At 44.7% G+C, this 13,922-nt stretch overlaps 1 protein-coding gene across 1 annotated transcript in view; it reads right to left on the bottom strand.

Moving 5' to 3' along the window:
* Positions 1–3,669: 3,669 nt before the first annotated feature.
* Chmp3 (charged multivesicular body protein 3) overlaps positions 3,670–13,922 on the bottom strand; it is a 48,519-nt gene continuing 38,266 nt past the window's right edge. The window contains exons 4-6 of the mRNA XM_050126410.1: positions 8,604–8,725; positions 5,455–5,569; positions 3,670–4,196 (exon numbers count right to left, since the gene is read on the bottom strand). Coding sequence (XP_049982367.1) covers positions 4,045–4,196; positions 5,455–5,569; positions 8,604–8,725 — 389 coding nt within the window. The 3' untranslated portion in view covers positions 3,670–4,044. The remainder of the gene's footprint in view (positions 4,197–5,454; positions 5,570–8,603; positions 8,726–13,922) is intronic.

Here is a 13,922-nt window from a genome sequence, read left to right as displayed (position 1 = left end):
CATACAGCCTCCATACAGCCCCCATACAGCCTCCATACAGCCCCCATACAGCCCCCATACAGCCTCTGGTTGGTAGCCTCGCCCTCCTCTCCTGTTCACCTACCTATCTCTATATTGTATAGGTTACTATCTAGTCATTTTAGCCTTGCACAGGGGACATGCAGAAGAACCTATACCTTTAGCTTTTGCTCTCCAGGAAATGTTTAGTTTTTCTTTGTTCTGAAGAGACTGTTTTGCTGGACAGATTGCTTTTTTAACATTCTAAAATGTTATCCTATTGTCTCCTGGCCACAGTGGTCTGTGATCGGCAAGCATACATAGACCTTACTGAAAAACCCTTTACCTACTCTTTGGTGGCTTTAAAGATCTTTCTCTTCTGCAGCCTCTACTGTCACATGTCCCAATCAGAGTCCCTTAAAGAATTCAGCATCTTTCTGAAATGAGCACTCCGACACCAGTGAGAGTGGATGTGATGTCATGAGTGGGCAGATTCCAGGCCAGCGCCTGAAAGGTCTCGGGGCTGTGTCCAGTTTGAATTCTCATTTTATGCTCTAAAACCACAAGATGGGATGTCAGGTTGTTAGGGGCAGTGATCCATTGGTTCAGCTGTTTCTCCAGGTCATTCTGTTCCAGGCAGCAGTGAAGTCACGCTTGGCATGCGGCGGTACAACTGTGCTTCACGTCAATCACTGTAAATACCCATGTATCAGTATCTAGTTATTGATTGATCTTTTCTACCTCGTTCTTCCAGTGCTGTGACTTTGTGCTTCTTGAAGAAGTTTTTACAGACTCGGGAGAGCTTCAGGCATTCTTCCTTCAAATACTGTCTTTGTCCTGAGACTGCCGTCTGTAATGTTAGCCTCAATGGGAACACTCTAGACTCTTTTCTTCATTGACTTTTAAGCAAAATACTTGAGGACAGAAAACAGGATTTTTTTTTTCATCTGCCCCTGTAACATAGGAAGGCAGCTTGGCTGTGAGATGGAGGGGCTACGGCAGGGGTGCAGGGAAGGCCACAACTGTCTGCCTAGGGTGATGTTTTTTAGGTACCCTTGATGGCGCCAAGTGGGTCCGATGGGATGGCAGAAAAGCCAATATTTCTGTTAGTGCGTCTAGTTTAGTACCTGGGATAGAGGGGCAGTTTGCAGATCGGAATTGTTTCCTGTGATGCCATCAAAGCATATGAGGGGGAAAAGGAATCCATGGCAGACAAGCAAAAGCGCTCTGCTTAGCAAGAAAACATGAATGTGATAACCTGCTCATTGAGTGCTTAGAAGAGAAGCTGTCACTGTGATCTACTTGGCTAAAGTTTGATTATCAATATACAAACTCAAGTGCCCAGGGATATGGGCAGCTAACACCAGTGTCACCTTGTAAAAGAAGCTCACTGGCTCAATGTAAAGCACTGTGGCGTCATTACAACATGTCAGTTCTTAGCAATGGAATCCACAGGTTCAATGCAATCCCAGGAAAAACTAGCAATTTTTTTTGAATCTCAGTAAATTAATTCTAAAGTTTACATTAAGAAGCAAGAGACCCACAACTACCACCACAACTTTTAAAGAAAAGAATACCAGGTGTGGTGGTGCACGCCTTTAATCCCAGCACTCCAGAGGCAGAGGCAGAGGCAGAGGCAGAGGCAGGTGGACCTGTATCAATTTGGGCCAGCCTGGTCTACACGGCAAGTTCCAGGCCAGCCAGTGATACATAGTGAGCTACTGTCTCAAACAAGTCAAAGGTGACTCAGAATTATGGCCTGACTGAGAAGTACTATAAGGCTGTTTTGGTCATCAACATTTTATAAAACTATATTCTATATAAAATTTATTTAATTATAAATATGTAATTAGACTGGCACAAAGACAGCCTTTTCAATGAATGATCTTGAATAACAATATCCACATGCAAAAAAAAAGCCACCAAACCTACACACAAACTTTAACATCCTTCATAAAGACGAACTGAAACTGGGTTATAGACCGCAATATAAAATACAACACAAGGGCCATAAGCTGGTTCAGTGAAAACACATGCTTACCTCCAAGTCCGAGCACCCGAGTCTGATCCCTGGAACACATGTGGGAAGAGGACAAATTCCTACAAGTTGTCTTCTGACCTTCAAATGTACACTATGGCTCACACATCCCGCCAAAATAAACAATGTAACTAAAACAAGACAGCTACAGGTAGCACAAACATTAAATGATCATGTGTGTGCTGGCACTTGAGAATTGAACCCAGGACCTTGTACATGCCAGGCCAGTACTCTAACTACTGAGCTACATCCCCTGTAGTGATACTCTTTTTTTTTAAAACACCAAAGGCATGATATACAAAATAAGTAAGAAGCAGGGTTTTATTAAAAGTAAAAAAAACTTCAGCTTTGAGCAAATGTCAACAATGAGAGAACAGACCAGAGAATAAGATAAAATCTGATAGACGATTGGTCCAAAATATATGAAGAGGACCTTAAAATTGAATAATCAGAAAACAATCCAGTTTATAAAATGAACAAATACCAACAGTGAAAAAATACAGGTGGCAAGCTGGGCATGGTGGTAGAGCAGAGAGGTCATGAGTTCAAGGCCGCTATTTCAACATTTCCAAACAAAATACAGAGAAGGCAAGTATAAAAACAGGTGCCCAGCGTACTTCACCAGGGATTACAGATCAAGACAAGGTACCAACAAAACAGAAACCCTTCATGACAAATACTGCCAAGGACACAGAAAGGTGTACTCTTCCTCCTAGGCAAGGCTGGTTTGGCCTCTTACGGAACCAAGTATGTGCTTAGCACATGGTTGAGCTCCCTCGTATCCACAGAACTGAAAACACACACACAGAAAACTGCTGCAGACACTGCTTCAGGACAAACTGTGGTGCATCCAGGAAGCGGAGTGCTGCTCCAGGAGACCCACAGAGCAAACTCAAATGCCTATGGCCACACGAGGGAAAACAGTCTGAAAGGGTGGAGAAGGAAAACCCAAGGAGGCAGCGAACAGGCCGAGGGATCAGAAAGGAGGGGATGCACAGGGTGCATTGCTTGTGGGTAGCAAGGCCATTCTGTGCCACAATAATGGTGGAGACATGCCACTGTACATTAGAGTTTGTGACTTCAGCAAACAGCTGTTGCCATCTGTGAGGTCTGAATGAGACCCATGTATGCCAAAGAGCTTTTCCAACTGTCTCAGACACACAGTGCAACTGCCAAGTTACTTCTCAATGTATCTAAAGCATGTCCTGTTTTCGCTGTTTAACCAAAGCTTCTTGCTGGTTAGTTCTTGGTGTTTATGGTTAGGCTATGTCCCTGTATAGCAAGAATGGGGTGTAAGAGTCCCAATCCCAGTGCTGTCTGTTCTGCATGACCCTTGCTGTGGGGAGAAGGCCTAGCAGCTGCAAAGACTCCCCATGCATACGCCAGTGTGATATGATCCCCAGCCAACACAGCACATTACCAACATCCACCTGTTAAAGGGATGACGACCGCGCAAGCATGGCCCCCAAACCCTGTCTGTGAAGATTAGGACCAGGCTGCAGAGCAGAAGGCACTTCTGCTGAGCTCCCACGTTCTGATGCCTGGCAATGGCACCCTCTTTCCAGGGCCAACACTGGGACATCATCTGGGAGATCAACACCTTGAGTGGACTGCATGTGACATTTACAGTGAGACCAAGAGCTAAAGCAGAAGTTTATTGACATCCACTTAAGTAGTATTTTACACACACACCAGCAGAGAGTTGTCAACATTCAATCGACTCCTCTCAGAACTGCTTCATGAGAAAATGGGTTTCTTTGCCCTCCCCCAAGGAAGATACTTCTACTATTTATGCTCTTGAAAATGATGCATTGGATTACACCACTTTCATGAAAGCAATCCTTAAAGCCTCTGCCGACAGTGAAGATAAACTACCACAGAACCCTCTCCAAAATGCAGTGCTTCACCGCAGAGGTGTAGTGCAAGAGATACAAGAAACGGTGATTCCTCGAGGCTGTGCCCACACCTACAGGAGGGCACCAGAGAGTTGAGGCCCCAACTGGGTGGCCCTAGCTTCGGAGTGTGGCCAGCCGGGACTGCATGGCCTCCAGGTCCTCTTCATCTTCCTCATCATCTCCCTCTTCTGAGGCAGCCATCGCTCCTGAAGGTTCGGGCTCAGGAAGGGCGTCAGTTACTTTACTGGGCGCCTTGCCCAAGGCTCCTGAAGAGAGAGTGAAGAGCTGAGAACACACCACGTAAGAACAGTTCCTCGGTCTTCCCAGCCTCCTCTCGTCCCAGGACCGAGGACCGAGGCAGTGGAGCTGCTGTCAGAGTGGGAATTTGCTTCCTCTGACAATGCACATCACAGCTGAGAGCAAGAACTGTGCAGATGGACAGATGGACTTGTTATGTTGCCCTTGAGGGATTCAGCCTCAGACTCCCAAGTAGCTACTACTACAGGAGTAATCCACATCCACCCCAAATCATAAGAATTTTAATTTCTAGAAAATTGGGCATGGTAGTATAAACTTGAGTCCACATACTTGTAACTTTTGCTCAGGATTTTGAGGCCATCTTAGGCAAAATAGTGGGACTTCGTCTCAAAAAAAAAAAAAAAAGTAAAAAAAGCCATAATTCTGAAGCTCCTAATTTAAATTCCCAAATACTACTGAAAATCTCATTTTTTAATGTTGAAGCTAGACTGGGTGGCACAGGTCTCAGCTAACTGGGAAACTGAGACAGGATGATAGAAAACAAGTTTATCTGCACTACAGAGTAAGTTCAAGGGCAGCATGGGCAACTTAAAGAGTCCCTATCTCAAAATGAAGGCTGGGAGTACTGCCCAGCAGCAGAGTGCTTGTTTCATGAGCAGGAGGCCTCAGGATCAGTCCCCAGTGCCACAGAAACCAAAGGCAAACAACCACATTGTTAGCCAGGTATGGGGTGCATGTCTGTAATCCAGTCCTAGTCAGGTGTGGGGTAAACACCTGTAATCCAGTTTTCCAGGTTAAGCAAGAAGAGTGTCTGAGACCACAGTGGATTGTAAAATGAGACACTTCAAACACCAAAACAAATCAAATAAATAAAAATATAAACCATTTCCAAATTTTCACAAAATACTTTCTCAAAATACCTTCCTTCTCCCAACAATTTAAAGCAAAATAAAAATGAAATCCCACCATTTTATTAGCATAAAATTCAGAAAACTCAGAATTAAAAAGTTATGAAGTTCCTAGAAATAACTATTTTATTTATCTCTATGTTCAACACAGACATGTTTTATACTAAAGTCAGGTCTATACTAACTCGAATTCCTAGAAGCTGTTTTCCGCTATTGTGAAAATCAGAAACTAAGAATCCTCTGTTCCTTGAAAACTGGACATCTCTTACTGCACATCCCTCAAGAAGTACCTTGCACATTCCAATAGAGGAAAGATGCAACAGCCAGTGTTGACTACCTATGGGAGGAAGGCCCATACCTGCTGTGATTTCAAAGAGGATTCTGTCAATCTCCATTTCTGCTGCTTCTTCCATTTCTTCCTGATCATCCATGCTTTCAAATGTGTCCTCTAACATCTCCTCTATGATTCCAGCCTGAATAGACAACAAAATGCCATCTCGCTCAGTGTTACATGTGTTCCCAACACCCCTAGACAGCACCCAGAGGGAGCTGTAGTCTCGCTGAGTCTAGTCCACCTTTCCCAGGCGACAAGTGAGTCAGTGGAAAGGAAATGCCGGAGGACAGCCTCTCTCAGACAAGGACCTAAAGGGAAACTGTGCTCTCAGTTCACAGGACTGGAGGCCGCAGCTACTGGTAGCAGTTCCTGTAGAACCCTGACTATGGCAGCAGGCCTCAGGAGCACACCCTTGAGCTGCCTGGAAAGCACTGCCCTAACACAGCAAATAGGACCTGAAACAGGATGAAACTGGCTGGAGCCACAGAAGACAACAGGATAACAAAGGCATGAGGCGTGAGCAGGGGGGAAATCCAGAAAATGCTAAAAAAAAAAAAAAAATCCCATCGTGGCACGTCACAGCTGCTGGTAAAGTTAATCTGGTGGGTGGGTGTGCTGAGTATCAATCCATCACCAAACTCTGATCACCTCTTACAGGAAGTCAAGGTCAGTCATATTACTAGAAGTCTGTGTCTGGCAGCCTGATGCAGCTTTCTTTTTCAGAAAGAAGCAAGGAGGTGGAGAGGTGCCTCAGTTGATGAAGAGCCACAAAAGCTTGGGGACCTTTTCAAATGCCCAGCACCCACTTCAAGAGCTAGGCATGGACAGCCCACATCTATACCCAGCACTGCAGGGAGGGAGGGTGTTTTAGCAGAGGCAGGGTGGTCTCTTAGGCTAACTGGCTGGCCTGGTGAGCTTCAGGTTCAGAGAGAGTCTATCTCAAAAACAAATGGAAAGTATAGAGGAAGGTACCCAATGCTAACCTCTGCTTCCACATGCACATAGCACACATCCATGCGAATGTGTATATATCACCATGCAATAGTGTTCACACGTGCACATGCATGTGTGTACATGTGCATGTACATGCATGCAAACACACTTTTTAAAAAGAAAATAGCAAGGGACCACTGTGAGGCACAAACAAAAGGCTCTCCAAAGCCCTGCTTAACAGTGTCCCCCAACTCCAGAGGTGGCCACTTGGTGTCTGTTAGCAGAGCAAAGGGTCAGAAAAGCACCTACCCATGTCAGAAAGGGGTCCCAGATAAAAGGCCAGAAGGGAACCTTAGTATTCTACAAACCAAGAGGCATGGCTCTTTTACACAGCCTGGAGCAGGCGGCAGTGACAGCTCTGGCCTCTGCTCCTGTCCCAGCAAATCACTTACCTTCTAGTCCTTGTGCTTCCCGACCTGAGGTGACTCTCCATGACACAGATCTACTAGTGCCTAGCCCAATTTGAGCCCCTTTCCCTACCCTATGAACAAGCTCATATCATGGTCATCAAGGTGGAGCCCTATAGCCTAGGTAACTGAAGTTATTTCGATGCTGGAGTCTACTGTTCAACAAACAGCACTTGGCAGGCTGGAGCATGACGACTGTTTGTAGCCTGTCTCAACCAAAACAAAACCCCACAGACTAGGAAAACCAAACACCCAAACAAAAAGAGGATCAATAAATAATTGTTGATTGGTTAAAAGAACTTGTAACAGTCCTCCTCTTTCTGGAGAGAGGGTATCATCTATCTATTGGTTCATTCAGTCATTCATCTAATTCCTGACACAGCCAAGAGAGCAAGGTACTGGGGACAAATGCAAAGTCCAAGTAACATGTGCCCGCTCTTTCAGAGCTGGGTCACCATGGGTAGCCTCAATATACACCCGACCATGCATCACTATTGGCACTCAGTCCCTAGCATCTACAATACACAAGCTTCCTTCAAAACAAACTTTAATGTTCATAAACCACTGTGAAAGGAGCTTACAGGATTTTTTGTTTTACTAATTCATTCACTCAAATTTTGGTGGCCACCTAAGTTAAAATGTGCAGGCCTGGAGTCCACCATCCACCTCTAATCTCCAGTCTGAGTACATCCCAGATATAAAGGACACACTTGATCCTGTTAACTGCTATTGACCAAGATTTTCTTTCTAAAGAGCTGGGCTCTGGACTTTTACGATATTTTCCTATCTGTTCTTCTCCAGCCTGTCTGCACACCCCTTCTGGCTGCCCCCAGTGCAGTGTATGGTTCACGTTCACAGATAAGACACTCTGGTAGGTAGGAGGAGATCCACACACAGAGTCTGAGTTGCATACTCTTGGTTATCAGACCACAAGTCTAAACTAGGAAACAGCACTCATACAAGATGTCAGCTCAGATGATGAGGGCAGACACACCTGTGGTTCAGCTCCAGATTTACTTATATATAATCCAAGAGATCTTGGGTTTCCTGGTAGCTTTAAAACTCAATGTCCTGTGTAAAATACCCCAAGAGGGCACCTGGGGAACAAGACAGGAGAAAATGCTACGTGCTATCAGTTGTGGTTCAGTAGCAATCCCTCCTCGGATCCCTGGCCCTGTCTGGAGACCCCTAGTGTAGTTCCTGCCACACCCTTATCCTAGGGTGGCAGGTGCCTATATATTTTCCATTTGGTTCTCAGTCTCTCCTTTTTTGTGGTTAAAATGGGCATAAATAACTGCAGTCTGCAGGCCAGATCTGGTGTTTCCTAAACAAAGGATTTGGGCCACAGTTACTTTGTTTAAATGCTATCTAGGGCTGCTTTTACAATGACAGGCAAAGTTGAGAGGTTACAAGAATGACCATCAAAGTGTAACATGCATTTTGCTATATCTAACACTGTAAGAATGAAATCACTTCCCTTGCCAGCTTCACTACTAGTGCATTCAGAGCAGACAGTGAAAAGGCGTTTGTCTCTTCCCTCCTGCTGGAGCCCACAGACTCCATCACTGGATGGATCCCTTCTGGAGATCTAGACAAGCTGTGCTTCTTCCCAACACTTACGATTCCACCCAGCCTCTGCTATGCTTGCACAAAAATGGTTTCAAGCAGATAACAACATCTGTTCCTTTTCTCAGAACACTTGTGGGAGCAGTCCCAGCCCCAGCTCAGAGGATTCTCAGGGGTTTGGAGACAAAGCAGAACCAGCACAATCACCTTCATCATCTCCTTGGACAGCTCACGCATGGTGGCCTGGATTTCTGGGATCTTCACAAGACTCTGCATAGCCTTCATCACTTCTGTGCTCTTCTGCAGGGAACCAGCTACTCTTAGGACCGCTGAAAAGGAAAGGTTGCATCAGTCAGGACTGTTCAAAAGACAGGATGTGGAATGAGAGAGCCCAGCTCAGAACTGCTCTGGTGGGTAGACTACCAAACTTACTGCCATGTCTTTATGGTATATCACTGTGCTAGATGGCTGAGAGGTCATTCTTTGAAACTAAGTCCCACCTAGGTGTGCTGGATAGTTTCATGTCATCTTGACACAAGCTAGAGTCATCTGAGATGAAGGTTCCTCAATTAAGAAAACGCCTCGCTAAACCAGGCTGTACACAGCCTGTAGGACATTTTCTTAATTAATGATTAATGGGAGAGTGCCCAGCCCATTGTGTTGGTGCCATCCCAGGACTAGTGGTCCTTGGTTCTATAAGAAAGCAAGCTGAGTAAGCCATGATGAGCCAGTCAGTAAGCAGCACCCCTCCATGGTCTCTGCATCACATCCTGCCTCCATGTTCCTGCTTGAGTTCCTGTCCTGACTTCCTTTGATGATGAACTGTGATGTGGAAGCATAAGCCAAATAAACCCTTTCCTCCCCAACTTGTTTTTTGTTGGGGGGTGTGTTTCATCACAACAGCAGAAACCCAAACTAAGACAAGGATATTATGGTGTGAACTCTCTGAGCAGTCACACCAATTAGCCACTGTGGAGAGTGGCCTGAAGGTCTGCGTGCAGCTGACCATCAGGGAGGGAGACTTAGTATGTCACCTGGAGACAGTTGCAAATGAGAGGCAGGGTTCTAGACTAAGGTTAGAACCACAGTGGAAAACAGAAGGCTTCCAGCTACCCAGGTAGACTCTCCCACCCACTAGATGAGGGACAGTGCCTGCTCTGTGAGGAGCCTGTTGCTGTTCCTCAGAAAAGTGAGATAAACAGAGTTAAAACTGAGTAAGTTTATGTGGGTCAAGACACAGCTACAGTCCCTTGCTAGGGAAAAGCCTTCTGTGATCTCATACTATATATATCTTCTTTCCAAGAAACTGCCAAAGAAGCAAATGGCCATTCCCCTCTCTGTGTTCATCGTTAACATGTCAAGTAAAGGGTGAGCAACCTGATGTTTTAGGGAATTTCAAGATTTAAACTTCCTAGAATTACCACTTACTATAAAGCAAGCAATTCACTGAAAGTTCCACACTCTTCCTGCACTGCAGTACCTGGCTAAGCCAGGAGGCAATGAAAATTTAACTTTGGCAGAATCCAGACTATAGGAACCTCTCACAACTAACAGAAAACACGAGTGAGCAGGAAAATGCCTGTCTAACATACACTGAGGATGTGTGAGGTGAGGAAGGTGCTAGGGGCAGAGAGTTCTTCAGTTCTCTGGCACTGGAATAGGAAAGTCAAATATTAATTTATGACAAGTAGAATCTGAGGAAGGGTCAAGAATCTACGAGGGCTGAAACAAGCAACGAAGTACCCACACCATTAAGTGTATATAAAAAGACAGGAGGGGCTCTGGGGCTTGCCGGCCGCCAGCCTAGCTCCAAGATCAGCGACACCCTGTCTCAAATAAGGTGAAACAGCAGGATACCCAACATCTTCCTCCGAACTCTGCACACTCCCAGGTGTATGCACTTGCACACATGCACATACACTCACACACATACCCAAATACACAAAAATAAAGAAAATGCTAAAGTTACTGTTGATCATTGTTCAAGTGTACACAAAGAAAGAGAAGATAAAAGGCAAATCCCATGTGGCTCTGAGTTAGGAAAACATGCTGTCTGTGTGGCCTGTGTCTTACTTCTGCAGCAGAGTACACTAGCACTTCTCAGTGATCACTCAGTTGAAATGCAAATAGTAGATTGCTGGCTCAGGCAATATAGTGCTTGGTGAGGTGACGGAACCTCTAGGAGTGCACAGGACCACAGGGAATAGTACCATGGAAGCGGCAGTGCTGGTCTCACAAAGTGCGTTAGTTCTTAGTTCTCTAAAACGCGCAGTCCTGGCTCCTGAGCCTCCCCATGAAATTTTTCTCACACATGCTGCTGTTAATGAAGTCACTCATCAGGAAGCCTTCGCAGGCACCAAAATGATGAGACTTCTAGATACTAAAACTGCCAAGTACAAAATCATCTTTATCAAGTACCCACCTCAGAGATTCTGTTATAGAAACAGAGAGTGGACTAGGACACATATAAAAATAGTGTAAAATAGCTGAGGCCAGATGGGTCAGCAGACAGACACTTACCACCACGCCCAATGGCCTGAGTTTGATCCCTGAAAGTCACACAACCGAGGGAAAGCACTAATTCCTAAGATCTGTCCTCTGACCTCCACATGCACACTTATGTATACAGACACAAACTAATACAACAATAATTTTCAAAATTAGTACGATTAGAAATAGTCAACTGAGGGCTGTAGAGATGGCTCAGAGGTTAAGAGCACTGAGTGCTCTTCCAGAGGTCCTGAGTTCAATTCCCAGCAAACCACATGGTGGCTCACAGCCATCTGTAATGAGATCTGGTGCCCTCTTCTGGCGAGCAAGCATGCAGACAGACAGAACACTGTATATCTAATAAATAAATAAATAATTTAAAAAAAAGAAAAAAGAAATAGTCAATTGAGATATAGATCATTATTGGTTCTTCTCTGACATTTACAAGGCTCTGGGTTCCAACCCCAGCACCACAAGAAAAATCGAGAGACATGGCGGGTAGTGACTTGGAACTCGCTGTGTAGGCCCGGTTGGCCTCAGGCTCACACATCCTCTGCCTCTGCGCCACAGCACTGGGTCTGGAATACTGGCTGCCAGCTATTACATGAGTGCATGTGCTCATTGAGAACAAGCTAGTGAGTCTGCTCTAAATAAAAATGAAATAAATAATATAAGTGTAAAATAAATAATAAAAATGAAATAAATGAGTGTTTTTTAAGAAAGTTATGATTAGTTATAAAGAAGAGAAGAAACCTGGTGCAGTAGGAGGGAATAAGAGGTGATCTTGGAACTAAAACATAAAAAGACAACTTCAAAAACCAAAGCAGATCAGAAAAGTTGCTTTCTTCATTTGTTTTTAATTACGTGTATGGATGTATAGATGTGAGTCTGTGCATATGAGTGAGGCTGTCTAGTATATGAGGAGGTCAGAAGAGGACATTAGACCTCCTGAAGCTGGAGGTGCCACTGAGGAGAACTCAATTTAATTTTTATTCAGAGCAGACTCACTAACTTGTTCTCTAGTTTGGTTATGTGTCAAGTGAGTCTCATGTCTGTCTTCCTATTGGCTGCTTCAGCTTCATCAGTGAAATGTCAGTTTTCCAAAACCAGCACTAGGGCTCAGAGGCAGAAGATGTGTGAGCCTGAGGTCAGTCTGGCCTAGGTAGTGAGTTCCAAGCCACTACCCACCACATCTCTCAGGGGAATTGGTATTTTTTATTTGTGGTGCTGGGTATGGAACCCACAGCCTTGTACATGCCAGACAAGCATCAACAATGATCTCTATCTCCAGTCCAAAGAGCACGTGTAGAGGTCAGCAGAGACCAACTCTCAGGAGTTGGGTCTCTCCTTCATAGTGGGTTCTGGGGATGGACTCAGGTCACCAAGCTGTGCAGCAAACACTGAGCATGCTTGACAGCCGTGGTGTTGGCTCTTGAATAGCTGACACCACTGGCACACAAGCAGGTAAGAAGTACCTATCGATACCTCCTGTGTGCTTCGCATCCAGAAATCCAGAGAAACAATACATTCCTAGGCTAGACATGTTGTAGAATGTTATTTGACCGAGGCAAAAATGTGTTACATTTGTTTCTGCTGCAGAATATGACTTTAACTATGTGAAGGTGTGTCACGTTATTTCCGTTGCCTTTGTTACATGTAGCCACGTAAAGATGTGCTACATTTGTTTGTATTGCATTTGTTTACTATGTGAAGGCGTGTTGAATTTGTTTAACTGTTTAATTATGTGAAGACGTGATGCATTTGTTTCGCTTTGCCTACCTAAGGCACCCAATTGATCTAATAAAAAGCTGAAGAGCCAACAGTTAGGCAAAAGAGGGACGGGTGGGGCTGGCGGGCAGAGAGAACGAGAGGAACAAGCCCAGGGTCAGAAGCCAGGTAGTCACCAGTCATCCAGACTCGAGAAGCAGAAAAGATACAGAAAAAAAAAAAAAGAAAGGTTAGAAAGCCGTGAGACAAAATGTAGATGAAGAGAAACAGGTTAAGTTCTAAGAGCTAGCAGAGATGAACCTAACCTAAGGCGGAGCATTCCTAAGGCGGAGCATTCATAACTAATAATAAGTCTCTGTGTCATGATTTGGGATCTGTTTGGTGGCTCAAAAGAAAGCCTGCTACAGATGCACATTGACCTATCAAGGAAATTCAGTCAGTAATAAAAAGTCTCCCACTAATGAAACACACAGGACTGGGCAGCTTAATTCCTAAATTCTACAAAAGAGTTAGGTGAATTAATTATTCTCAAACTTCCATAAAATTAAAGTGAATATCTCCAAACAAATTTCTGAGGTTAACATTATCCTGGTACCAAAATCAGACTAGGGACCTACATGAAAAATAAAAGCTAATGTCACTAAGTGAACAGAAATGCAAGATTTCTCAACAAAATATTGTAAATAAAAGTCAGAGGCGCCTGCAGACGAGCTACGCAGGCTCCTGCAGACTAGCAAGCAGGATGCGGCCTGGACCTGCGGAGACTGGCGCTGCGGCAGAGGACGCAGGCAGCAGGGACCAGCACGCAACACCGAGAGCAGATCGCCCCACTACAATTAAATCAAAGAGGTAGGCCTTTGGTTGGCGAGGTCCCTGGCAAACGGGGAGCCGGGTCCTGTTCCTGAAGACCCTTCTGAGGGGTGAGAGGGATCTTGGCTCCCAGCAGGAGCCAGGAAACAGAGCAAGGGCAATTTGTAAGAGAAGCCTCTGGCCAGCAGAGAAACCTGATCCGATTTTAAAAGACCGATTAGATAGCATCGATAGGAGGAGATGGGCAGGCGCCAAGGCAGAATTTCACCCAATAATCTGAAAAACAACATGAAAACACCAGATCCCAAAGATCTTACAACAGAACGACTTGAACACCCTAACACAGAAGAAGTGGAAAAAAATTACTTTATGAAAGCAATAGAGTCCCTTAAACAACATGTAAAAAACACCCTTATAGAAATGGATGAGAAGTATAACAAAAAGTTTGAAGAAATAAGTAAATACGTACATAAGACCCTGGGAAACCAAGAAAAAAAA

Source organism: Alexandromys fortis, unplaced genomic scaffold (genome assembly GCF_014885135.2).
Source record: "Alexandromys fortis isolate MF-2015 unplaced genomic scaffold, M_Fortis_MF-2015_v1.1 scaffold_257, whole genome shotgun sequence".
Classification (NCBI taxonomy): domain Eukaryota; kingdom Metazoa; phylum Chordata; class Mammalia; order Rodentia; family Cricetidae; genus Alexandromys; species Alexandromys fortis.
This window is presented reverse-complemented; position numbering and strand designations above follow the sequence as displayed.